This window comes from Corapipo altera, unplaced genomic scaffold (genome assembly GCF_003945725.1).
Source record: "Corapipo altera isolate COAL_440 unplaced genomic scaffold, ASM394572v1 61411, whole genome shotgun sequence".
Taxonomy (NCBI): domain Eukaryota; kingdom Metazoa; phylum Chordata; class Aves; order Passeriformes; family Pipridae; genus Corapipo; species Corapipo altera.
Genome location: NW_020884875.1, coordinates 19,326,578 through 19,352,264, shown reverse-complemented (window position 1 = coordinate 19,352,264; position 25,687 = coordinate 19,326,578). Strand labels below are relative to the sequence as shown.

The following is a 25,687-nucleotide window of genomic DNA, read 5'->3' as shown; positions in this document are numbered from 1 at the left end:
CAGTTTCACAAGGCAAAAGGCACAGTCACACTGTAAAATGAAAATGTTCTGTACTGTTGGCCTTCTGCATACTGACTTGCTGTATAACCTTTATGTTATAGAGAGTGCATTTTCTTGCAACAAATAGCAGCTGTTTAATGGGAAGAACACTTTTCTATTGCACAGCTGAGAACCAAGAATAGTTCTGTAACATACCCACCATAGATTATCTTCATAACTAGGTGAAACTTGACGTTTACTGGAAATTGAACATACTGTGTTTATTGTTCTGCACCTAGAGGCAACACTGGAGTCCACCTTCACTGTGGGAATATAAGACTCAGGATGAAGTTTCTCAGTGCCTGTGAGATAGACTGTATATTGTTGCATCAATTTTTTAAATAATATTTTGTCACATAACATAGAGAAAAAAGTCTATTTGTTTTTTAAGTTGATGGAGATTGATCCCTCTCTTTCCTTATGCCAGGCAAAGCATTTGCATATATCTGTGGGTGTCGTTATTTTTGGCCCATCCAAATAGGCCAGAATGAAACCTGGGTGAAATGAAAGGCAGAATGAAACCTGGGTGAAAGACGTGATCCATCAGTTAACAATGCATCCTTTTGTGAGGGAATGATACATAGTGGTATCACGGTGTCAACATTTTTTCCCTGCTCCCATTTTGTTATCACGAGGAGAGAAATGCGGTATTGCTCTTCATGTTATATGGATATTCTCATAACTATCAGTGAGAAAAAACTAAGAATTCAGGAGAGAAGACTGAAGATTAAACATGTATGTCTGAGTGTGTATGTGCATACACATGTACACATCTGTGTATAAAATCTGAAATAGGCTTTTTCTTCTTTTAATAGAAGCCTTGGGCCTTGTTCTCACTATAATATAGTTTGATTAATCTACACTTGGGAAAAGCTCCTCTCAAGTTAGTCTGACTTGAATGAGAGGCATTGTGCTCCAAAGTAGTGGTGTTTGAAAAAACAGCAGAGAAGTTCAACCATGTCTCATTACCAGCTTCAGAGCTGGCTGCATGGTTGTATGCTGGCTTTAAGCCACACTTTACTTATGGGGCAACTAAAATCAAGAAACCAAATTCTTCTTTGGAAGTACCACCCTTCCATGTGGTACTTCAGATGTATCCTGCTAGAGCAAATAAGCAGAGAAGGGAAAGATTACCATTGTTCAAGGAATTACTAGTATTCATCCAGTTTGCCCATTCTTAGGTTAAAAACCAGAAACTGAGAAGGAAAGGAGAAATAAAAATTTACTCTTTGTATTTTTTTATGACATGGGTATGCCAAGTTCTGTCAAATAAAGAAGTAAATATTTGGGAAGCCATGCCATCTTTTTATTCACACAAAAAACATGGAGGAGTGCAAGAGAATGCAGAAGGTGAAAGAGAAAACTCTTACTGGAGTTATATAAGGTTACAGAGACCTGCAACATCCAGGGGAAGGGTAATGAGAGAGGAAAATGTAGTGGAGATGGAGAGAACCTGTTCAAAATGAAAGAGAGAGAAATGTGGAAGGAAATTAATTAGAAGGAGAGGGAAACCTGCAGAACTACTAGTGGCAATAAAGACATGCAAGTGTAGTGTGCGAAGTGACATTGGCTAGAAGATGAGAAGATGACAGCATTGGCAGAACACTGTTCAGGATGATCCCACAGGCCTACAATGCTCTGTACACCCACAGCACTTGATCCGGGGATGGTTTTCAGCTGGGAAAGACTGACACTCTGTTATGGGTCTGACAGTGTAACAGAGATGTCAGGAAATGTGCTCAGTCAAATTCATTCAGATTCTTTCAGCTTATGCTATCACTGTTTGTAGCTGCACTGGTAAATATACCAGAGGTGATGGAGGAGACAGTTCTGTGGGACTTCACAGTCTGTGAGTAAGCAGTGAAAAACACTCTTTTGGCCTCTGCCCTTTTTGTTTGACCATGAAAAGTAAGTAGAGATTTATCCAGGTATACCAAGGATGGACCTCTCAAGTGAAGTGTACTGCTTTTACAGTCACTTTTATTATTATAGTGACAGTGTTGCTAAATTACTTGAAGATGAAAGCAGTAATTGCCAAAAGAAACCCAAAGAAAATAATACTGAACCATTCTTTTCCAAACCAGTAAATATTCCAGTAGGTGCAATTTTCATTTGTTTGTTTATTCAGAATGTTTTTACTTATTCAAACATTTGGAACAGAAAATTGACAGTTTATTTCCAAAAGAAAGAAAGCTGTTTTAATTCAGAAAAGAGACTGACTTAGTGCACTGTCTCATATGAAAGCAAATAAAAACACTGTTGGAGCAGCAACGTGCACTAAGTATAGATCTAAATATTTTTATTGGTAAATGGTGTTTATTACTACCTGTAAAGGCTATGATGCCATGTAATCTCAAATTCAGTAATACAGCTTTTGCAGCGATTATTGATATGAGACTTCCACAGAAAACTGTTTCTTAGCTCTCTTTTCATAAGGTTATCTAGTTACAGTACTGAGATAACTTTTGATTATCATCTGCTGTTTCAATACAGTACTTCAAATTGAGCCTGAATTTCACAGAAGGGAAAGTGTATCATATACATTTATCTTAGAATAAGTAATCATAAGGCAAACCAATAATATATATTTTCTTAATTCAGCATGTATGTAAAAAGCTACTGAATAGCTCAGCTGTTATGTCCAGTTCCTGTTTTTACTGGAAATTATAGTAAACACTTCATCTACCTCAGAGATGGTGATTTGATAATGGAAGATGTAGTATAAAGTCACCATTAGGAGGGTAAGACTTAAGCAAAAATCTGTGTAGCAGAAACATATACAACGACAGGACTGCTCTATGGTGAAATTGCTTAGTCCAGGTGATACAGGTCTTAGTTCAATGCTAACTTAAAATTTGAAGATAATAATAAAAGAAGCTAATTGTCAGACATTTTTTGGATGGTTAGCTAGGGACTCAGTGCATTGCTTGTGAATTTTTGTATGCATTTTAAAAATTGCTTTATACATTTTAAAAATTGCCTTTACCTGAATTTCAGCTCTTATTAGATTCTGTGAGCAGCTTTCAGTGTACTTCGATCTGTGTATTGTAGTTCTGGGACTCTGTTGATACCATTGTTAGCTGGTGTATGAACCTATCTATAGTTATTTATTAATCTTTTCGTTATACTGATTATGGTACTGTAATCTTTTTCAGTGTACCTTGAAGACAGTTTTGTGAAATCCGGTGTATTCAACGTGTCAGAACTTGTGAGGGTGTCAAGAAGTAAGTTATCATTTGCATTTAATCATTTCCAAAGCCTGCTATAATCAAGTGAAGGTTTTTTCCTTGAAGTTTTTTCTCCTCAAGATGTAAGTTGCATAGAAAATGGCTATAACCATACACAATTTTGATATATTTGTCCACAGTATTACTGTTCATCTTGCATGTGTTTGTAATAAAACAAATAAGGTCTTCTTCTGTCTCTTTGATATTTAAAGATTGAATCAGTTTTTTATATCTCTCTCTGCACACCTTAATGGTCTGATATATCAATAAAATTACCTTATGTAGCAAAACTTTTATTTGTTAGACTTTCAGCTTTTTAAAGTTGCCCTACACGTCCTTGAATTTTGCTAAAATGTCTGATTATTCTTTTAGTTTGTTTTTTAATTTGTAGCTTTTAAAAGAAAAATTGCAGCATGAATATAAAAGATAATTAACTTAATGTATTAAATGCTAGTGTTTCTTTTAGTCATAGCACTGGCTGTAATTGAATTTCTAATTATATTGTCTTGTTTTGGCATCAGAAATATAACACATGAATGTACAACCACCTCCCCCAAAAAATACAAATATAAAAGGGCAGGTGGAGTTTCTACTGCAGAAAAAAAAAATTCAAAAAGAATATTAATTAGTTCTGCTTTGTTGACATTTAAGAATTTGCTATAATAGTATGGCATAAAACCATACTATGGCACATTTTCATTTTACATTGCTTTCTGACTGTTTCTTTTCTCCTTTTACTATTAAAGTATTTCTCCTAAGACTTCATTAAGAAGAGAAGTAGTATAGTTGCAAGTTATAGTTAACAGTGGTGATATCAGCATTATAAAATCTGAATGGTCCAGAATAGTCTCTTTTCTGGTGAGGCGAGGAAAAACCAATGAGGCACAAGTTTCCAAAACTGTTTGTCCAGATTTTGCACAGTTGTTAATTCGTGCCAGGTCAGGATGTTTGAGGAATTTCTTTAGCTTACCGAGGTTTCAAATGCATGTGTTATTTCGTTTGCTGTGGTCAGAAATTAGTATTCAACAATTAAAATTATCTGAAGTACCTCGGCAAAACAATGAGTGTTGCCATCCTGCAGTGTTAAGGCATACTCTTTTTTTTGTGCTTGCTGAAGATACGGTTTTGTTGTTTTAGGAGGCTGAGGATGTGTGAATTACAGCTTTCTTTTGTCAGGTGGTTAAATACGTTTTGAAGTGGCAGGCTATTGAGACTGAAAAAGAAACAGTATTGTAATTATGCTATGAAATCGTGCCTTATGCAGCTGTTATATATGATATACGTGTAATAATAAGCTTTAAAGCATGTGGTTTCTGTGGGATTTCTTACCATGCATTTGTTTAACCTCAAGCCGCAACTGTCAGGAAAAATACAAACTTACAGATACGTTACACAACATGTAATTATTCTTTTAAGTTCCAAAGGTAGTTAAAATGCACAATGCACAGACAATGAACAAAGGTAAATACACCACAATATGTAACATATAATTTACTCTTGAGTTGCCAGAGTCTGTGTGGTACACAGGAGGTGAAGATAGTGCTGAGTGTATGTATTTGTTGTGTAGGTGTACATATGCAAAGCAGAACCTGTGGCACTGGGTGAAAGAAAAAGAAAGCAGAAAAACATGCGCTCAACACCGAAGGCTGTTATTACCAAAAAAGAGTTACCATTAAGGGCAAAGGATTTTTTGTATCCCTGGGTTTATTATTTCCATTTTTTTTCAGTTCTTTAATAAGTAATGCTAGCTGTCCTCGTAAACTCTGCATCATTCATTATAATGTTTGAGGTTTGTGTTATCTTTTTCATATTGGTGATTCCATGTTATCGCTTATAAAACAAATGTATGATGTCTGCATAACTGTTAAGGAATTTCTAGGTACTGAGGAAGATAATTCATTCACTTTTTTAGATATATAATCATTGATAGAACTTGTCTGTACTTGGTTTCTGCAAGAGGGAGAAAATTAGATACCTGCAGTAACATCTTGATATTTTTCCAAGTGTTAAAAATGAAAAGATGGCTGAAAAGATAGAAGATTATCTTTGACGTGTTATGATGTGTTTTTCAGCACCCATAACCCAGGGAACTGGAGTGAACTTCCCAATTGGAGAGCTTCCGAGCCAGCCATATTACCATGATATGAATTCGGGTGTAAATCTACAGAGGTCCTTGTCCTCTCCACCAAGCAGGTAAAAACTTGAAATGAGTACTAATGTGAACAATGTTTAATAGTGTAGGACATGCAATTCACAAATACTGTCAACAACCAACTATTTTATGAATTTCCTCTGATTTTGCAAGGTTAGCTACTTATGTATGTACCCTAATCTATGTACAGATATGTAAGTTATAAATCTTGTAATTTGAAGTGTTGTAATTATTGCCTGTCATTTCCTATGATATTGAAGATAGTGATAACTTTTGTCAGGATTTGAAGTGCTCACTAAAGCACCTACCAAGAGAATAGCTACACTTCCCAAAAATGCTGCTGAGTTGGAGGAAGGTTTAGCAGTTGGGAACTTGCTGGCAGGTCTCAGGGTGGTTGCAGACACAAAGGCAGTCTTTGGGAGCTCCCTCTTGGATATCTGTCTTGAGATATATGTTAGGAAAGCTACTGTTTCTTGTGGAAAAGGCATTAAGCCGGGTATGTAAAGAAAAGGTGTCTTTATCCGTAACATCAGCCCAGCTCATGAAAGTGTGTTTCCTGCCTCACTCGGGGAGCAGTTCCGAACAGAATGGGAACAAGGAGGAACATGTGAGATAGTTACAGGCTCCAGGTGCAATTTAATCTGAGGAACACACTTCTTCCTTGTTCAGCATGCTCTCTTCTCCTATCTCTGAGAAAGACTCCATTTCCTCCCTTAGAAGAGGCTGGTGGGCCCACAGAGGTAGGGGACCCCAGTGCTCTCCTTCCCACTTCCAGATAACATAGTGTCTGTCAGGCCTGATGAAATACAATAAAATACATTTTTTTCCTCATTTACACATTCACAAAAGCTCGTGTTCTACCTTGTCTTTATTAGTAATACTTTACAGTGAATTGTTTTGCTTTTCTGGTTTCTGTGTAATATTTAATACCCTCATGACACAATCTCTCTTTGGTAGGCTACAGCAACTGGTTTCTTGGTTGTTCAGTGGAATGCTGGTAGACTTTTATGTTACCCATTCATACCATCTCTGAAATATTAAGTCAGGTGAAAAATGCAAGCACATACCTGCATTACATATTACTAAGTAACATCACCTGTGCAAGTTAATGTAGGCTCTAATATCCACTTTTTTTTTCCTTTGCAAATCTGAGTTACTCTCTATTGAAATATTTGTTGAAATCTGAACAGTTTATATACCACTGCTAGCTGAATATCATATTCACTGCCAAATTTCACAATCCTTCAACAGCAAAAGACCCAAAACTATCTCCATAGATGAAAATATGGAACCAAGCCCAACAGGAGACTTCTATCCTTCTCCAAATTCACCAGCTGCGGGGAGTCGGACATGGCATGAAAGAGATCAAGGTGAGTAACATGGGATTATTTTATCGTGAAGTATATTCAGATATACAAGTTGTTGCATCTTCCTTTCCATTCTTGAAGTAAAATGATGGCTTTTCAGAATAATATTTTTTTTCTGTCTAGAGTATATATATGCTGCTTTTGTAAATGTAGTTAAAACTAACAGTCAACAGGATATTGTATAAATAACTGTGTAATAATTTTTCCATCTGGCGATAGACTTACTGTTTGAAAAGATGTGTGGAAAGTGAGGTACTTGATATTGTGTATGCTGTGATCATCCCAGCGGAATTTTAAGTACAGTGCTTTCAAGGAAAAACCAAAACATTTATGATTTAGTCAACACTAGATTATGCAGTTTCTGTTATACCATGACAGACTCCTATATGTGCATTTAGTCCACACCATGTGACTCAGAATAGGTCCAATAGGTTCTTTCTGAAGAGCCGACACGTAGCTCTGTGGGACTATATCCATATGCTAAGGGATGTTGGTAAGTGTTGTGTTCTGGGTTATCCAAAATAACAAACATGTTTGTGTGGAGAAAAAAGTTATGTCTGTCAAAACAGTGAAATTAATTGTCACAGTTTCCCTCATGTTATCTTGATGCTTTATAAACCTAGATGCCACTGTAGTCTTTTCCCTCCCCTTTTTTGGTGTGAAAGTGTATTTAAACACTTATATTTGAACAGTGTTTGTTAATGGATCCTATGGCTGATCCATGGTGCTGCAGCTATCTGGAGAGTCTGTGAAATGTGCACTACAGTATGTACAAGTGAAATAGAGAAAAAGACATTGCTTCCCTTGCTGGTGTTCTGATGTTTGCCCTTCTTTTCCACGTCCACTGTTCATCACTGCTCTCTGTTCTTCAATAACTGACTGACCCTTTGGTTCTATCTCATTTTTATATTGTTTTAAGACTTTTTTTTCCCCCATTTTCTTTCTCTTTCTTTTTGTTCCTGCTAATTTTTCTCTTTCATCTCCATGTGCATGGTAGCATGTGATTGGTGTATAATTTAGCTGCCTTTTATTTTCACATTTCTGTTGTAGTTGGTCTCCTTTTAATCTGCTTCTGCTTACCCTCTGATCTGTGGTCTCATTATTAGGCTGTTCCTCTCACACAATATTTACTAGTCTTTTTCTTCATAATTTCTTCTGTACTTGCTTTTTCTCATGGAGGCTCAGGTATTGTCTTATTTTTAGCTGTTTGCAGGGTGGCTTTGCCTAACCAAATTTAGGAACAGAAAATAGGACTTCTGACAACCAGAATCTTCCTCTTTATGCAAAATATTTTCCTACCTGTTTTACCAGGAAATTTTAGTATTTTCATGAAAGATCAGATTGTACCTCAAATAAATTTTGTATTTTTTAGATAAATTATTTTTGTAGTTGTTAAAACAGCCCATTGTTTCTCTCTAAACTGGTCTCCAGTTTTGAAATTAAGTCCTTTTGTGCTGCTGAGTGAGCTCTAGGGATTTCTGACAAGTGCAGAGCTGTGTTGACATCTGAGCACAAGTCCTGCTGACAGAGCCTTTCATGAATTATCTCTATAGTTCTGAAGTATCTCAATTACATTTTAGGTCTTGAATCATTCTGCTTACAAAGAACCATGTTCCATGAACCCTGGATTTGTTCAGTTTTACCAGCTTTCTTCATGTTACAATTATCAGTAGTGAACAATGTTAAAATTCAGACTGCTTGAGTATATTTACAATGAACTTTTACTTAACTTCTATGCCACAGGGTAGCTAGACTTCTGGACTGAAACAACCTTTAACTCTGTATGTTTTATAAACCAGTGAACTCCAAATGAGGAAGAGAGATTAAAGGAGGCAGACTTAAATCAGTGTATTTTACTTTTGCTTCCTGGAGTTGGCATGCTTCCCTGAATATTGTGTCTTCCAGAACTACTGCACCTAGTGAAATTTTACTGGATCCTTGGCAGAGAGATTGTCTTTGAGACACTATAAAGAATTTTGTTTTTTTCTGTCCTTAAGATGTTCTTCCATTCCTGCAAAGGCACAGATATACTACTGTCCAGTGTGAAAACCACTGCTCGAGGGAAACATAAGACTTTTGCCCCTAAATGGTTATGTTTGGCTCCAATCACTTTCTGAGGTTATCCTGCTGTTGCAAAAACCCTGTAAGGTAGTAACTGCAATGCCTGTCCTTGATGCGTGACCTCACTGGGAAGGGGTATGTGGCAGCTCCTGGCATATTTGTTCTGCTGCTAGTTTGTAACATGCTTGATATCATCTTCATGGCACTGATTTCTACTCTCTGGTGACCAGCAGTAGGACCCGAGAGAATGGCATGAAGTTGTGTCAGGACGAGATTTAGGTTAGATATTAGGAAAAGGTTTTTAACCCTGAGCGGGATTGGGTACTGGAACAAGCTCCCCAGAGAAGTGGTCACAGCACCAAGCCTACCAGAATTTAGGAAGTGTTTGGACAATGCACATGGTGTGGCTCTTGGGGCTGTCTTGGACTGGACTTTGATGATCCTTGTGAGTCCTTTCCAGTTGAGGATATTCTATGATGGTGGTAGTTTGGAACCGGAAATAAACACAATAAAACAACACTAGCTAAAGTAGATTGGAATAACATAGAGTTTCATAGGTGTGTAAGGGATATCTTACAATTTTAATAGAGAAAACAGGAGAAAAATTAATGAGTACCACATAAATATACTGACATTAAAAGAGGACAAATGAAAATTTGCAGTGGGGTAGAACAAGTTAGATCAACCCTTCATTTTTTTCAAAAACAAATACCATGTAGTTTACTCGGTGAGTAGACATTAGGAGAGGAGTGATTCTGCTGTAATCCCCGTAGCTTCTATAGGTTCTCTGTGCAAGCATGCGTCATGAGGGGTAGCAAAATGACTACAGGAGTACTTGTGATGTAGCCAGGACGTGGCATTCGTGAAACTAAATAAAATAAATCTACCCCAGTTACAGCAAAATCTTGCTCATACCAGAATCTGCTTTCTGTTGCAAAACTCCAGATTTTGTCCTTTTGCTGTTAACTGTCTTCCTGTTATACTGCTGCCAAAAATATTTTGATAAGATTTCCAGATGTTGTACTTTATAGTCTATTTTCAGGGAACTGGCTGTTTGAGGATGTAATTCTGGGCAGAAATAAGTAAGTGTATTTGAAAAATAGTAAGTTTAGAGATGGTGTAAACTTGGTTAAAGACAATCCACAAAGAATTACGTTCCTGATCTGATATAAAACTATAAAACTTCCTCCAATTAACCAAAATTAAAATTGAAAATAATTTTTAATTTGTATTTATTTAAGTCAGATTATAAATCCTTATAGAAGAAAAGAAAATCTTATGAAGCCACGATACTGTCCCGGATGTTTACTTCATTGCCTTGCAAAAAAGTTTGTGACTATTTTAAAAATATGTGCAACCACAAGAGTATATGTAACATTTTCAAAAACAAACAAAAAAAAATACTGCAGAATTGCAATGTGTTTTTTTTACTGTACAGCCATACAGTTGTTGTGGGAAGAGTCTGCAGTTAGGGTCATTATTTTTGCTGTCTTAAATACTTATAAACCTTGCTCGATTTGCATGATTTTGAGACAGATTTGAGGGCTTCTGGTAGAGCAAATAGGCAGGTTTATAACTGCAACTATTTCTCCCAAACCTTCTCTTTGCCATTAGCCTTCCAAGTAATTAGCCGTTCTTCAAACATCCCACAGTCCCAGAAAGTGAAGTCATCTCTGAGAATGGTGCATTACTTAAACGTAGGGTCCTAACTTGACAATTAGGAGCTCAAATGCTCTGTCTTCTGTGAGATGTTGTGCAAGTTATTTATTCTCTCTTGTGCTTAGTTTCTTCCAACTGGATGTCTTAATAACTTCAAAAATGTCTGAATAGTGTCTTAACACTTCTATCAGTAGAAAATATATTATATATCTAAAAAATAACTTGCTGTAGATCTTTTCCAATCTTCTTTTTTCCAGGTTGCTGTTACTCAATTCTTTACATGGTTCCATATGAAACAAAATTTTGAGTTCCTGCAGTAGTAAGACTTTGTGAAATAGATATAAGTTTCTGCATGAGTAAAATTGCTGACTGTTTTATAAATTTAGAAATTTTATGCAGGTAGAAAAAAAACACAATGCACCTCACAATTTGGAAGAGGAAGTTATTAAAAATACATAAAAAACTAGTGACTAGTGCAGTTGATAAAGAGCACTTAGGATCTAATAGGCTAAGAACTTTTGTTGGACATGTTGATTTACTAATGTGTAAGTAAATCAGACACTTTTTCCTTAACTGTTTCTTTAAGGGAACAGGAATATGACAAGAGGGGAGCAGAGTGTATGCATATGTGGCTTTCTTTCTGAAAGCTATCTTGACAAAGTTCATTAACATAGTTACAGACAATTTCAGTATCTGTCCTTGAGATCTGTTTTACTGTTCTAGTGCTACGAAAATGTGTACATTGGAAATAAATAAAACAGGAGTTATCAACTATGCATGCTGTTATAAAAGTTGATTCATGTGACTTTCCATAAGAGTCAGTTGTCTAGAAATACTGAATATCAATATAAAATGAAGTGAATTTTATAGTTTCTTCATCATGTTAATTCTCTTACACCTCACCCACTTCTACCAACAGTCAAGAACCAAGATACCAGCACACCATTAAAACTGAAACAGCTGGACCACCCTCACCGATTGTTTGGCCAGCAGCTGTTGAACCCTCCACTTCTCAGGTCCCAACCCCCTTTGTTGGATACCCCTCTTCTGGACACTTGTCCCCTTTTGCCTTCTCCCCATCCACGGGACAGTCCTTCTCCACTGAGATCCTTACCAATGGCTCTTTTGTTCTTGGACCTTTGGCTCATCAATTGTCAAGGGAGTATTGTTCTAATTTTCAAAGTGAGGGAACTAAAAGAGGAAGTTGTTAATGTGGTCCAGGAGTTGAGATCAGTAACAGATCACCTTAGCTTTTTGGTGTCTTGTGTTAGACAGGGTTTGGAATTTTTTCCAGCTCCTGGTGCTGTTTCTGAAGGTTAATGCTTTAGAAACACAGACTCCATCTAACAGACTAATTAATCTTGCAAACATTTACCTTGATGAATGTTTAATAAACGCAGTTCTGTGTTTGTGACTCAGTACAAGTTCTCAAAATCCTTGTATCTCAAAGCTTTTTTGAAAGCAATTTATGTCTTGTTAGTAACTTCTTACTTCTGCCTTTGTGGTTTTTTTTATTATTTCAAAATACTCTTTAAGAAATATATACACACACAAACGTTTTATATCTAGCTATCTCAATAGATATAATTTTCTATGTTTTTAACTAGTATAGACTTATATGTATGGACTTAGTGAACTAGTGTTTTTGGCTAGTTAGCACAGTAGTCAAATGCTGCCAGTTGATGTTTTCATAACTTCATAACTTTCATAACTTCACTTTCGTAAAGTGAGATGTACTTTCCACCAAGAGTAACTTCTCAATGTGTACTTCTAGAGAAAATTCTTAACCATGACTTCTCCTAGCTTGTTGCCTGCTATGATGCTGAAAGTGGCATCACAGTAACAAACAGCTCTAGTGAGTAAGTCATACTTGGGAGGCAACAGTTTGGGTTTTCTTTCTTCTTGGTTGCAGAACAAGACATTGGTAGTTTTCATTGAATGAACATTGTGTTTACTTGTTAAAAATCAATATTTCTGCTGTGATAGTTAAAACAAATTTCAAACCAATAGGGAATTGCTTTACTTTTTGTTTCCATAGGGGCAGTTCGGCAAGAAAAGCTGATACATAAAATAAGTAAAATATTATTTTCATGAAGATGAAAAGTGCTTTCTTATTCTTAAAGTTTGAAAGGCACTAAGTATAGAAAAATAGAGGAAGGCACTTTCAAATGCTTATTTAATAAAAATACAGAGAAAGAGAAAATAATAATGCATGAACAGGATAGCCAAAATGTTGCTCAAAATGAGTGAAGGTGTTTGTACATCAAGAAAATTTACATCCTCCATTATTGAGTGGAATTATGTTAAGTTTACACTCTCTCCAAAAAGTAAAGCAACAGAGATTATACTTTTTTTCTGTGTTTAGAATAGCTTTAGAGCAATTTGCAACCTGTTCATTAATATCTTCAAATATTCAGAGAAGCAGATGAGGAATTTTTTGTTCTGGGTAGAGCAGCTACCTGACTTTCAGCCCATGAAAACTTCAGTTTTTGAATGAATGAGGAGTAAAGAAATATTTGGAAATAGAGAGAAAGACAAACACAGGAGTAGGAGATACAGTGGGAAACATACAAAAAAAGTTTGGTTTTTTTTACATTCCTGGAAATGGCTGTTATTTGCCCAATAAAGTCACTGTAAAAAAATCTCTTTACAGGTTCTTTGTCTTTTGTTCTGACAAATATATTGTGGAAAGGCATATTAATTAATGTTTTCTATGCATGATTAGTGAGTGAAATACACTCAAGATCCCCCATATAGACCAGTGAAAGATGTAAGTGCAAAAGCATATTTTTCTTGTATGCATAGCACTTATTCTGCAATGAACTTTATACTGTGGAAACATCATTTTGCCTTGATGGTGACTCTAGATGTCCTTTAATTGAAAGTAGTGATAAAACGCATGTATTAATGCAAGATTTGGCCCAGGAACTATGCTGTGTCATTGTCCTGTCCCAATGTTGCTGAATAAGAGATTTCATTCGTATTTTTGTGATAAACTTGTAGTAGACCTTGTAGGGTGTGTATTATCCTGATTGATTTAACTGATGTGGTGCAGAATATCTTCACTTACGAAAAGAATAGGTATCTAGTACCTCCTGAATCACTGAAATTTTTTTGTTATATGACATACATGAGATGAAAAAAAGTAATTTAGCCCACATATTGAAACTCTTTTGGACACCTCTCCTTTTTTGTCTTCATTCATAAATTTTTTGTTTCTGTGCTGTATAGATAGATATATTTGAAAAGGTCCTCTTTTTTACTGCTTTCATACAACCTGTATCAAACTTGATCAAAGTAGTATATTTAAATGAGTTAATGATCTTCTCTCTATTCAAGACCATTCCTTTACATGATTTTATCTCAAATTCCCCTTTAATCCTATTGCATTAGAATCTGGGAATACTTTTCTGACTTTTGCAGTTATGGTTACAGTGTTGATTTTATTTTCTAGCCAAGGTCCTTGGAGTCTCAGCATTAATGAGATGTTATAGCTGTACATTTTCCTTTAAGTCTGGATGACTTTCTGTAGGATAATTTAATAAATGACTGAAATGTACTCCAAAGTCTTTATAATTTGTTTGGTTTTTTAATAAGATTTTCTCAGTTTCCCAGAATACTCTTCTGTCACAGCTATCTGCTGGAATCAAATCTCTCAATATTGCTTCATAGATGATGAAATGGCCCAGTCTGTTTCTGAAGTGTGAAGTTAAATAAAAAAGTAGTCAAGTACCTAAAGTACACTGTAACTGCTTAAAGGTTTTTACGGCAGTGCAGATTTCTTGGAGCCTCATGTAGCTTTGTTAGTGATGGTATATATATTCGTTACAGCAATGCTGTATTTTTGGTCTGATGCTTTTTACCTCTATTTCCAAAATCAGCCTCATTACTTACAGTGGGTACTCCATGTTTAACAGGTAGCAACCCCACTGAGCTCTCTATTACTCCTGAGTACTTCTCATATGGCATCTGATGGCTGTGTTGATACAGAGGTGGTTGGATAAACTGAGTCTGAAGTTGTAGGAAGACCTGAGACAGGAAAAGCTGCAGAGGTGTAGTCTGGCACTCTGCGGCTGTTCCCTGTGGGTCTCTGAGGAGGTGGTGGAGACATTCTCACTTTTTTCCAGCAGCAACACCCCAGATCCCCATGGTCTCTGTGGTGACACCAGCATCTTGGGGCTCACACAGGTGGACTGTGTTTCTGGTGTGAGCTGAGGGTGAGGATAGGTGAGGAAGGCTGGGCAGCTTTATGCCAGCAGATCACAGTTGTGCTGATTATGAACCTTACCTAGGAGGTTTACTGTTGCTTTCTGGTAAGGAGTGACAAGATGGGTTTGAAGAATGGGAACTAAGAATTTCTGCCCAAAGTTCTTGCAGAGCAGCATGCCATAGTTTCAGCCTAATCTTAGTGGGAATACATACAAATTTAAATAGGAATAATCTCTTCACTATGGTAGGTAATTACTTACATGTCTTATGATGCAGTCAAGCAACTGTTATGGGATTAGGTCTGTATGTCCTGCCCTGCTGTTGAATGTTTTTTGAAATTACTTTGGGATATGGATGGTTTTGGTGCGCACGTATTCAATATTTATGTTTTAATCTGACCATCCTAGCTTTCCTCATGCCTTGTTTTATAAAAAGCCTTTTGTTAAAAGTGAAAAAAATTTCAAAAGGTAATTTTAGGAAACATATATGAATTACCCTAACTTAAATGACCATGCACTAGAATTATACTTTCCAAAAGCTTGTGCATATAATTTTAACAGGAGCTATACTGAGTTGTTTTGCTTTGTGTCCATAAAATGTAGGATAATCAGTAATGCAATGAAGTATTTCAGTTGTCCAACTTTATACAGTTAGTCACAAACACCAACAAGAAGCATCCTACATTTTTTTCTAGATAGGTTCATCTGGGTTTCCAGCACACCTCCCTATCCTCCCCCTTCCCAAATATACTGTCTGTTTTCCAAACCCCTTTCTGTTGAGGAAAAGAAAGTCATTGAGGTCAACACAGCCCACAGAATGTGGCAGTAAATAATGGAGTAGAGTATTCTGCAAGTTCACGTGGGTGAGGATGAGAAGAATGACATGTCCGCACCATTTAAAGGATTTTCAGCTTTTGAGTTTCATTTGTCTGGGAGTTCTTATATCACTTCTCTTATGTATATTAATACTTACTGAGCAATACAAAATAAAATAGTGCAATTTATTAGAAGACTAATGAACAAAGACATAATTCAGTTGGCATTGCAAGTAATTTAGTCATTTTGCTGTAGCTTTTCTGAATTGAAATATTGTTTTATTGTTTTGCTTGACAGCTTACAATACTGAAAATGTATTGGTAGAAATTCTAGTCTAGCTCCTCTTCCTAGGTTTTTCAATACAAATCACAAAAGATAATAGATTGAAGTGGCTTATCTGTTGTGAAATGGCAGAATAGGATGACAGAGTGTTTAATTAGCCTTGGGCATGGTTCCTGATGGGAAAACAGGTGTCACAGTCTGGTAGATTGGATTGTGTAATAAAGGAGGTATGCCTGTGAAAATAACATTGGCACTAAGTAGGCTGATTTGAAGATGGGAGGTTATCAAATCTCTGTACACTGAAATATTCTGATCTAGTGTAAAATTTTCATGTGTAAAATGCTTTTCCACACTTGATATAGGAGCAAAAATAAAATGGATACCAGTTTTTTAAACGTGAAGTGAGCAGCTTTCTCCAAACCTTAACACAGGCTGCTCCTAAAGTTCAGAACACTCTCAGCTGCTCATGCATCTTCATGTAAGACCCCACTGTTTCTCTCAAAAGTGACTACAAAGGCCTTCACCCTGAGTATTTCTAAACATGTCTCAGAAAGTAATGGAAGAGAATTGATTGTGAATTTTTGTTGCTTTTGTTTTATTTTGTTGATTTTTTCATACAGGAAAACATAGTTTACCAGAACTGATTTTTTAATGTAAATAAATAAATAAATTTTTAAGAGGGCTTCTTTCTAGTCCAAAATAAAACTTAGAGTGAAGGGCAATGAGACACCAACAAGTCATTGATTACAGATTTCTTAAAGGGAAGAGCTAGTTGCAAAGACTAATCTCTGTCTGATACAGAATAGGAACTCTTGCCAGTTGTTCTCTGCTATAGACGTGAAGTATCTCAGACACCCAGCTTTTCAGGCACATCTGATTTTCTCTTCTATTTATTCACAAAAATATGTCCCCACTTCTTTTCTTTTTGTTGAAAAGATAAATGAATTTAAATGTTTTAATTTGCGGGATTCTTACTTTCCATTCAGCCCTGGTGCAAAGTCTTTAGGACAGATATGACAAAGCCTTTTTCAAATAAGTGAGAGATGGTTGTGCTTTAAAGTCACTCAGCTGTCAGTATTCATTGTTAGGTGCTTTATTAAGACCCACAACTGAGAAATACATAATGCTTACAGTGCTAAAGGAAATCAGATTGAGTTTATTTGAAAATTGGTGATGTTGACTCTCTCTATTCAGTGTCTGTGCTCCTTTTTCACATGCACAGGTGTAAAGCAAAACAGATTCTTCTGAGCACCATAGGAATTGTTATGATTCTTCATCATCATACAGCTATACAATGTGAATTTAAAATTTTGCCCAAGTTTTCACATGTGCTTCGTACATACCTACCAGATGTGATGAGGGCCTGGAGAGTGAGGCCTAGCTGGATGTGATGCATGTAGTGTGTCCTGACACCAGAAATTATCCTAATTACTGCCTCTGGGAAAGGATCAGTTAATCTAAAACTGTAGCATGAAAAGGTGCCTCTTATAGCTTGGCAGAGGTGCTATAGACTACATAGTTTTCCTCTTTCCCTGTAGTAATACATAAAATTGGACATGGTTTTATTTTGTTTCCTCTGGAGATGATGCTACACTAATAAGTTGTAAAATAAATCTTTACAGATTGTTGTTTGCAAGTCTTTCTTGTAAAGAAAGACTTGTGAAACTAAGCAGTAGAAAATAATAAGAAGAGTTCAAGAATTAACTGGGTTAAAAGATAGTTAATATTTCTTTATTGATTCTAACTCTGCTCATGAGCATGTGTCATCAGCAAAAAAAGTGAAGCTTCTATGTTGTGGTGGTGAGTTAGAAAGGAGGTCATCTGTCCAGAAATGGGCAGGTGGATGTTTAAACTTGCTCTGGATCACTGCTCGATTCCAGCTGACTTTTTCTGATAGGTGGCCTTACCAAGTTGTGTGCCAAGGTGACATTCATCCAGGAATTGCCTGGATGGCACACTGCTTCAGACTGAGGAAGAGAGTCTTTGCTCTGATGCGGAAATTGCCAAAACCCATGTCTCATTAGTGTTTCCTAAGGTTCTTTGGAAATGAACAACAGTTTAATTAAAGGCTGATGTAAACACATTTCTGCACTTTCCCTGCAGCATTTTATCACATTAGAATTGATCAAAATTGTTGCCTTGGGCTGTCTTGAACAGCTATACATCTGGAGCACCATTTGTGCAAGCTGCTGATGAACAGGCTACATATGCTATGCTTCACAGTAGCTCTTCTGCCTTCCTATACAGGCAGGTTTACCTTGTTGGGAGATGAGATGATTTAACTATTTTTATTTGCATAAGCTCTTTTTACTTTGATGTGGTGCTTTAAAATGTATAACGTGCCACCCATTTGGGGGCATGCATGCTGCATCTCCAAAGTAATGTAAGAATACAGGCAATAGTGATTTGGAACAGCACTGAGAATTTCACATTTTGAGAAAATTCTAGGCAGGAGGGGACAAGGGATCTGATTAGTGTCGACCTTTCAATAACTTTCTCCAAGTGCTTTTGGCCTCTTTCTTCTTTTCATCTGTATTTAACATTTTTTTTCCAAAAGTCTGTTTTTGTTTTTTTTCTTTTAATTCTCAAAGTAGCAAGGATTGGAATCCCATTCCTGAAACCTTAACATGGTCATAAGGGCAAATGGCTTTTTTTTTTTAACTATGTCATTCATTATGTAATTATCAGTATATAACTAAGTTCTCTGTAGCTATTAGACTTTATTACATAATGTGGAAAAAATAAGATGTGTTTTAAAATGAGAAAAGTATGTGTTTTCTATTATATAGAAACTACTAGTAAAATCATATGAAGCCTCACTGTCACTTTAACTCAACCTTTGTTTAAGGATTCTTGGTGTGACTCTTGGGGATAGTGCATCCCTTCCAACTGGGCATATTCTGTGATTTTGTGATTTAAAGTGCTGTATTCAAAGGCACTGTTTTTTATGCAAAAAGGCATTGAAAAACCGCTTTGCATTTTTAATTTTTTTTTCCTTTTTTGTTTTTGTGACTGGCAACTCTCCAAAGAAACATATCTCGCGTGTTTTCCTCTTAAATATTGAAACTTTCTCTCTTGGTCAAGAAGGAGATGGCTGCAACCTTTCTTCCTAGCCTATCCAAACAGTTATTCTGTCTCTCCTGTTGGCTTTATGTATTACTTGGCAGGGGCAGGAGCAGGAATGCTCCATCATGATGGCCAGACACGTGGGGAGAGCTGTGACTGTTGTGGAGGAAAAAGACTATCTGAATTACTTCTCAATGCAGAGTGCATTGGTTTAAAAAGAAGCTACTGCCTGCACTTCAGCAGTTATTCTTTGCAGTTGCCTTTGCTATATATAACAAGACTTCTGAAGGTATCCCATGGTGGTGTGCTGGACAAGTACACAAGTTTTGGTGGGTAACAAGTATTTTTATGGAAGTACTGAGTTTTATTTTCCAGGCTCACATTACCATGATGAGAAGGGAGTTAGCTGAGAAGTTCACTAAGTTTGATTTGTAATTTATTCTTTGTTTTCTTTGTGCTAGCTACAGTTCTTATTTCTATAAAGTAGGGGCAGGAATTACACATTTTTTAAGTGAATGCTAGGATTATCATAGGTACTGATCACCTTTTCAGTGTATTCTTCTCAAATTAGTGATGCCACTGAGAGGTTAGTGGGTTTTATGATTAGATTGCGCTTCATAAAGCATACTTCCTTTGAGCATTTACAATATTTTGGTTTTGAAAAACACAACTTTTGTGTGTTGAATGAAGTAACAGTTCCCAACCAAACTAAATCTCTGTTGAATTCCAGAGATCAGAGCTGCTGACATATGTAGACCTTCAGGAGATAAGCAGCTCTTTCTTTCGTATGTTCTTTTGTTGAATATGAGCTTTACAAAAGGAAAAGATTTTCCAGTTCCAGTCCATGGTTGTTTGGTTTGATTTGTTGGGGGTTTTTTCCCCATTAGGGATACTTAAGTGCGGTAGTTTTAATTTGAAGTAAACTGTTTGTACATTCTCTCTTTTGCAATAGACTGTATGTGGTGGAGTCACCAAAATATTTGGTCACTGATAAGTTCTATGACAATTTCTGATGGCCGCAGTGTTGTAGTCAGAGATGGTGTTTGTAAGATATTAGACACTCATCTTTTTTCTCAGATTATAATATTGCAGCATTTCTGCAGAGACAGATTATGCATGCACAGAACCACAATACAAAGACAATAGCCAGTTAATTTTGTCCTGGACTTTTATAACACTTCATATCTGTTGGGAAAGTGTGGGAATTTTCTTGCCCTGATGGGTCTAGAGCCCAATATGAAGAAGCTAGGGCTATCATTTCAGCAGAAAGTAAAACATAGTGAAAAGTTTGAAAATCATTCCAGGATTATTCCTATCATGGTTTACCTGTGCAAAGCTCAACTTAAGAAAATTCAGTGTTGCAATTTAAAAAATTATTTCTTGGCTTAGCAGAATATATTCAACAAAGCTGTAAGCATTTGGCAAGTTTTTCTTTTTTTGCCTGCTGAGCTATTAAAAATATTCCTCCATTTTCTTCCTCAACAAAACTGATTTACCAAATTTTTAAAGACAACTAGAGCTGCTTCTATCAGCACTCAGTGTTTTTGAGAACATTAGGTTGCAACTGATCAGTATAATAAAATCATAACAACAACCTTCGACATCTGTTAAAACAGAATGATTGCTGAATTGCTCTGTTGTAAGCAGTTCTTTATTCTTACTGAAGGTTTTGCTGAACTGAATCCTTTTGCAACAGCATTCTTGAAGATGTGAACTTTGCAGGGTATCCAGGCAATCACGAGACTTAGTTGTCAGGGCCAAAGAGGACTGCAGGAGTTGCAGGGGGATTGAGGAAGGTTTACAGCCAGAGTCTGCTCAGGGTCTGGTGCTAGCGTCTATACAGGGCTTGGCAGCAGGATGGGACAGAGCAGAGAAGTGGAGCCTCAGTTTCATGGGTCCTGCTCTAAGTATTATTTCCAGGGTGAAAACCCACTCTTAATGTTTATACAGTTCAGAAAGTATTGCTCCAATTTGGTTTCAATAAGACATTCACATTTTGCAGACCTGTCTATGACTTCTGAGGTGATTACATGTGTCCCAGAATAGTAAAATACAGTGTACCAGTGTACCACTGTACGATATTAAAATTATCAAAAACCCATTTAAAGCTAACATGGTCCATGTAGGAAAATCAACTGCAAAGTGGCTCCTGTCCAGTAAAGTGCTTAAGAACTTACGTTTTCTTTAAACATGAGTTAGTACCATTGATTTGAAATGGAACCCAAATGCAGTATTGATGTGTGTCCTATAAAAATATTGTAATTAACTTTGAAATAATTTAGTGCAAAGTCCAACAAATGTTGTTTAATTAATTTAAAATTTTAGAAAGAATGCAGTAATTCAGAATACAACTCTATGAAATATCAGTGAGCTTGCATGGTAGAAATCATACATTTGTCCCTGCTAGTGTGTTATCTTCACATAGTTAGCTCTAAAGAGATGTTTTTGTCGATAGGGAAACTGGAAGGAAGAAGTGGGAATGACTTTCTTCAGATATGGAAAATATGAGATAGAGAATTTAAAAGCATCCTTTGTTCTTAGGGAGGTTACATTGTTTCACTATGGTTTTGGGAAGGGTAAGGGATAAGTTTTGAAATAACACAATAATGAAAACCATAAACTGGCATGTGTATGGTAGTTACCCTCCACACCTGAGTGTAGGTGTTCCATTAAAAAATGCAGTAAAATTAAGTGACTGTTGAAGTAACAGATGATTTGGTGATGTTCTGGGGAGCTGAGAAGTGTCTAGCAAAGTTTCTTCACTGTTTGACTTGTCTGGCATGAAAGGAATGTAGTTTCTCTTTTTCAGGACGAAAACCAGTTATGGGATTATTATAATTCTCAAGTTTGAAAGCAATAGTTTAAAATTAGTTTATGGTCATAGGGGGGAGTTGGGTCACCAAATGATATTTATGCACGAACAGTGAAAAGAAATACCTTCAATCTACAAAATGATGTGTCCTGAGACAGGCTTCTAAGCTAATGTCACCCTTCTATTGTTTTTCTGTTACAGATATGTCTTCTCCTACAATGAAGAAACCTGAAAAGCCTTTGTTTAGTCCTACTTCTCCCCAGGATTCTTCACCAAGATTGAGCACTTTTCCCCAGCATCACCACCCAGGAATCCCAGGAGTTGCACACAGTGGTGAGGGTTATGGAGGAGGAAGAAAAAACCTCCCTGTTCTTCTTTCCTATAATTAGGTTGTGATGTATTTTTGCAGAGTTTCTTAGAGACCTAATACCATTTATAACACTGATTGAGAGTAAAAATGGAAAAGGTTATGATATCCTTGCAGGAGTGTTCATTAAACTGTTCAGGTAATCTGACTGCTGGAAGTTACTGAAAAGGATTTAGTATTAACCAGTGAATAAAATAAACTGTATACTGCATGAAGAAACTGACAGAGGAAAACTCTCTCTGTATTTCTTCCTTTCACCTAAATCCCTTTTTTATTTTTGTTGTTATGACTATGTTGTATATAAATACCAATAGCTCCCAGTTGTTTAATACATGGGAGAAGTCACAACCATGTTCTCTATCACACAATGAAATAAATACCAGTGCATCAGGACATAGAGTCCTGATAAGTATTTTTCGACACCTGTTTTCTGGAATCCATAGTGAGTCCACAGTAAAACTTCACTTAAAGTGTGAAGGAGATACTTGTATACTTGTAATATGACAGAATGCATGTTGTCTTGAGGCTTTATCAGTAACTACAGGGAAATTGCAGCATCATGGTCTGTTTAACTTTAGAGGTGAGACTGACCCTGATTTTTTGGTTGAGAACGTGGTCCTCAGAAGTGTCCCCTCAGCATCTCATCATATCTTCTTATAAATGGAATATAAAGGGTTTAATTTTTTCAGCAGACCTGGATGACTAGGGGAGTAAAATAGATTTGAAAACTTTCTTCTTTTCTTTCACATGCAGTTCTGCTTTGAGAAGTTTCTGTTTTGTGATTTCTCCGTGATTTCTAGTTCCTATCATTCAATTAATGTGTAAAGACTATTTTCCCCTTAACATCCACTTATTTTGTTTTATGAAAATGGACCTGTGCTCATTCTGGTCCCTGTAAGGTTTCCACTATCATCAAATACTCAAGCATGTCAGAGATGATGGGGGAAATGGAAGGTATAGATTTCTACACATTTGTGTTTATTTTGCACAGCTGCGACATGCCAGAGCAGTAAATAGGATTTTATATTTACACTGAATTTGGTGGGGCTATGTTTAAAATGAGTCTGCCCTGAAGAAATTATTTTTGATCCTATACTTGTGTGTATATCTTTATATTTAGTTTAGAGTATAATTTTCAAATATACATACTTGAGTCATAACCTAATTTGCAGGTGAGCTATTTACTTGATAGTAAACTTATTTTTATTTTTGTAGGCTGTTCTATTATGTCAGTGAGCAGCACCCAAAAAACAGCTATTTCAGCTTTAAAAATTAAGCTGAAAAAACCAGAGATGTGAAAGATGGTCCAGAAAAGCACCTTGTGTTGATACAGTAGAGAACCATGAGCGGTTTATAAAAAACCTTGCTTATACTGACTCAATTTTGCACTTTTCCACTGATGAAAATGAAAAAATCTTGTCTTTTCTCCACTTCTGCTGAACTTTGTAGCTCTTTTTTAATACACCAAGTAGATGCTCTCTTGATGTGTAGTAAGGGTGGAAACTGTGTTCTTGTGCAGTTCACTTCTAGACCAATAACTGGGCGGCAGAAAGACGTGCTGTACATTCCTTTCACTATGAAAACAATGCCAGTTGTTTAAACACTGCACAAACTTTATAGCTGGAGAAGTATATGTTTGTAGGGGATGGAAAGAAAGAGAATACAAAGAAAAAAAAGTGTAGATACTTTTTTGTTTGTCAGAGATAATTTTATTAGATGGATTGGTTTCCAGGATCTGAAGTTGGATGTTCATTAGGTTTTTCGTAAAGGTCAGCAAATATTCGTAGCAATATTGCTAATTAGATATTTTCCCCTGTCCTCAGATGAGGCAGATAGAGTGCAATACAGTGAGGAATCACTGTTTCTTGGGGCTTGGTTACTTTCCTCAGTGTTGGAGTGCTTTGAATAGAAGTGTGGAAAGTATTTGATTTCTTTATTTGGGTTCCAGATGATAAAACTGTGTAATTGAAATGCCTTTTATGCTGAAGAACCATAACTATTTAAAGAAAAAAATGGAAAAAATATGATGGCATAACTCATAAACCCAAAACAAGATACAGTATTTACAAATTTGAAACAGTTGCACTTTCCATTTCTTGGGAGGATATGAGGGGAGGAACTGTAAGATTTTTTATAAAAATGCCATAAAACAAGAGTGCAGTGTATTGATTTATAACTGACTTTTTATTTTTCTTGCTGTGACACAGAGGTGAAGAATTTTAGAAGAAACAAGATGCGAAGTAATTTTAATTTTATTTTATCTTCTCCAGTCATCTCAACTAGAACTCCACCTCCACCTTCACCATTGCCATTTCCAGCACAAGCTATTCTCCCTCCTGCCCCATCTAGCTACTTCTCTCATCCAACGATCAGATATCCTCCCCACCTGAATCCTCAGGATACTCTGAAGAATTATGTACCTTCTTACGACCCGTCCAGTCCGCAGACTAGCCAGGTACTGTAACAAGATGCGAACCCTCCAAAACAAATCCTATGAGGAATTCCAGGGCATCTAGGCTGGTATCTCTCCAGTTCTGGTCTCAGAGAAATCTGGAAGATGATATATGAGCGATACAACTTTTTCTGTTCATCATGGTTGAATAAAGGGTACAGGGTAATCATATCCACTTGCTCTGTCAAGCATAAGAAAAATAGTTAATTGACTGAACAACCTGGCAGCAGGAAAAGAGCAGTCCTAGTCTTGCACCCCTCCTGCAGGCTTGGTGCCTGTGTTCATGCAGGGCCACCATAGGCAAAGTTCCTGCAGGATGCAGCAAGGAGTGTGCTGAAAAATACATATGTCCAAGCACACACATGGACATGGTGTATTTTATAGGCTGGCAGTGAAAATAAGCTCTGCCAAGGTAATGCTATCCCGGTTCCATAGGCACCTGAAATTTCTTTGGAGTGAGCACAGCACTGACCCACAAATTTTTTTTTCCTTCCTTTTGTAGAGAACATGCAGTAGCAGATGCATTACTGGCAGCTTCAGTTATTCAGACTTGTGTCTGATATAGAAAATTAACATGTTTTTCATTAGTGAAGTAATTTGTGAAGGATTGTGTGCAGAACTTCTTTCCATGACAGCACCAGCACGTAGTGTTAGCATGTGATCTGCACTATAGGATAAACTGCAGTTGAGACTTGGTCTGTCAATACCTGGAATATTTACAATGTCAGTGTAATGTAATCTTTGCTGCTCAGACTGTTATTTATTTTCTATGCCTTGCCTGAAAGGCTCTTGTGGAGCCCTGTTCTGTGCTTTAGCATGTTTTTTGGAAGAGCCTTGGGAATGTAAACTGAAGAGACAATGGTCAGGTTTTTCTGCTCCTAAGAGTTAGTTTCCTTTGGAAGGACTGTCTTATCAGGGATGAAGGGGTTGCTATGACAGCATTTTGTTTTGGGCTTCGTTTGTTTGCTTCATTTGTTTTGTTTTTCATCAATAATGACAGGCCTTTCAGCATTCATTTTGGACACAACAGCAATAGAACTTGAGACTGAATCAAACTTTCTATGTTGAATAACAGACACAGACCCTTTGAGCTGTGCAGAAGGTCATGGTGGCTATTGTCCCCATGGGCTAATTCCCTGGTCCAGCTGCATGACTTTCTATATGTTTAGTTGAAAAAAA

The 25,687-nt window shown here is 36.6% G+C and overlaps 1 protein-coding gene across 7 annotated transcripts in view; it reads left to right on the top strand.

Moving 5' to 3' along the window:
- The window catches only part of NFIB (nuclear factor I B), a 167,179-nt gene that overhangs the window by 104,346 nt on the left and 37,146 nt on the right, over positions 1–25,687 (top strand). For all 7 annotated transcript variants that reach the window (XM_027635252.1, XM_027635251.1, XM_027635257.1 and 4 more), the window contains exons 4-8: positions 3,195–3,263; positions 5,339–5,459; positions 6,670–6,788; positions 21,891–22,022; positions 24,327–24,511. In XM_027635252.1, the coding sequence (XP_027491053.1) occupies positions 3,195–3,263; positions 5,339–5,459; positions 6,670–6,788; positions 21,891–22,022; positions 24,327–24,511 (626 nt within the window). The remainder of the gene's footprint in view (positions 1–3,194; positions 3,264–5,338; positions 5,460–6,669; positions 6,789–21,890; positions 22,023–24,326; positions 24,512–25,687) is intronic.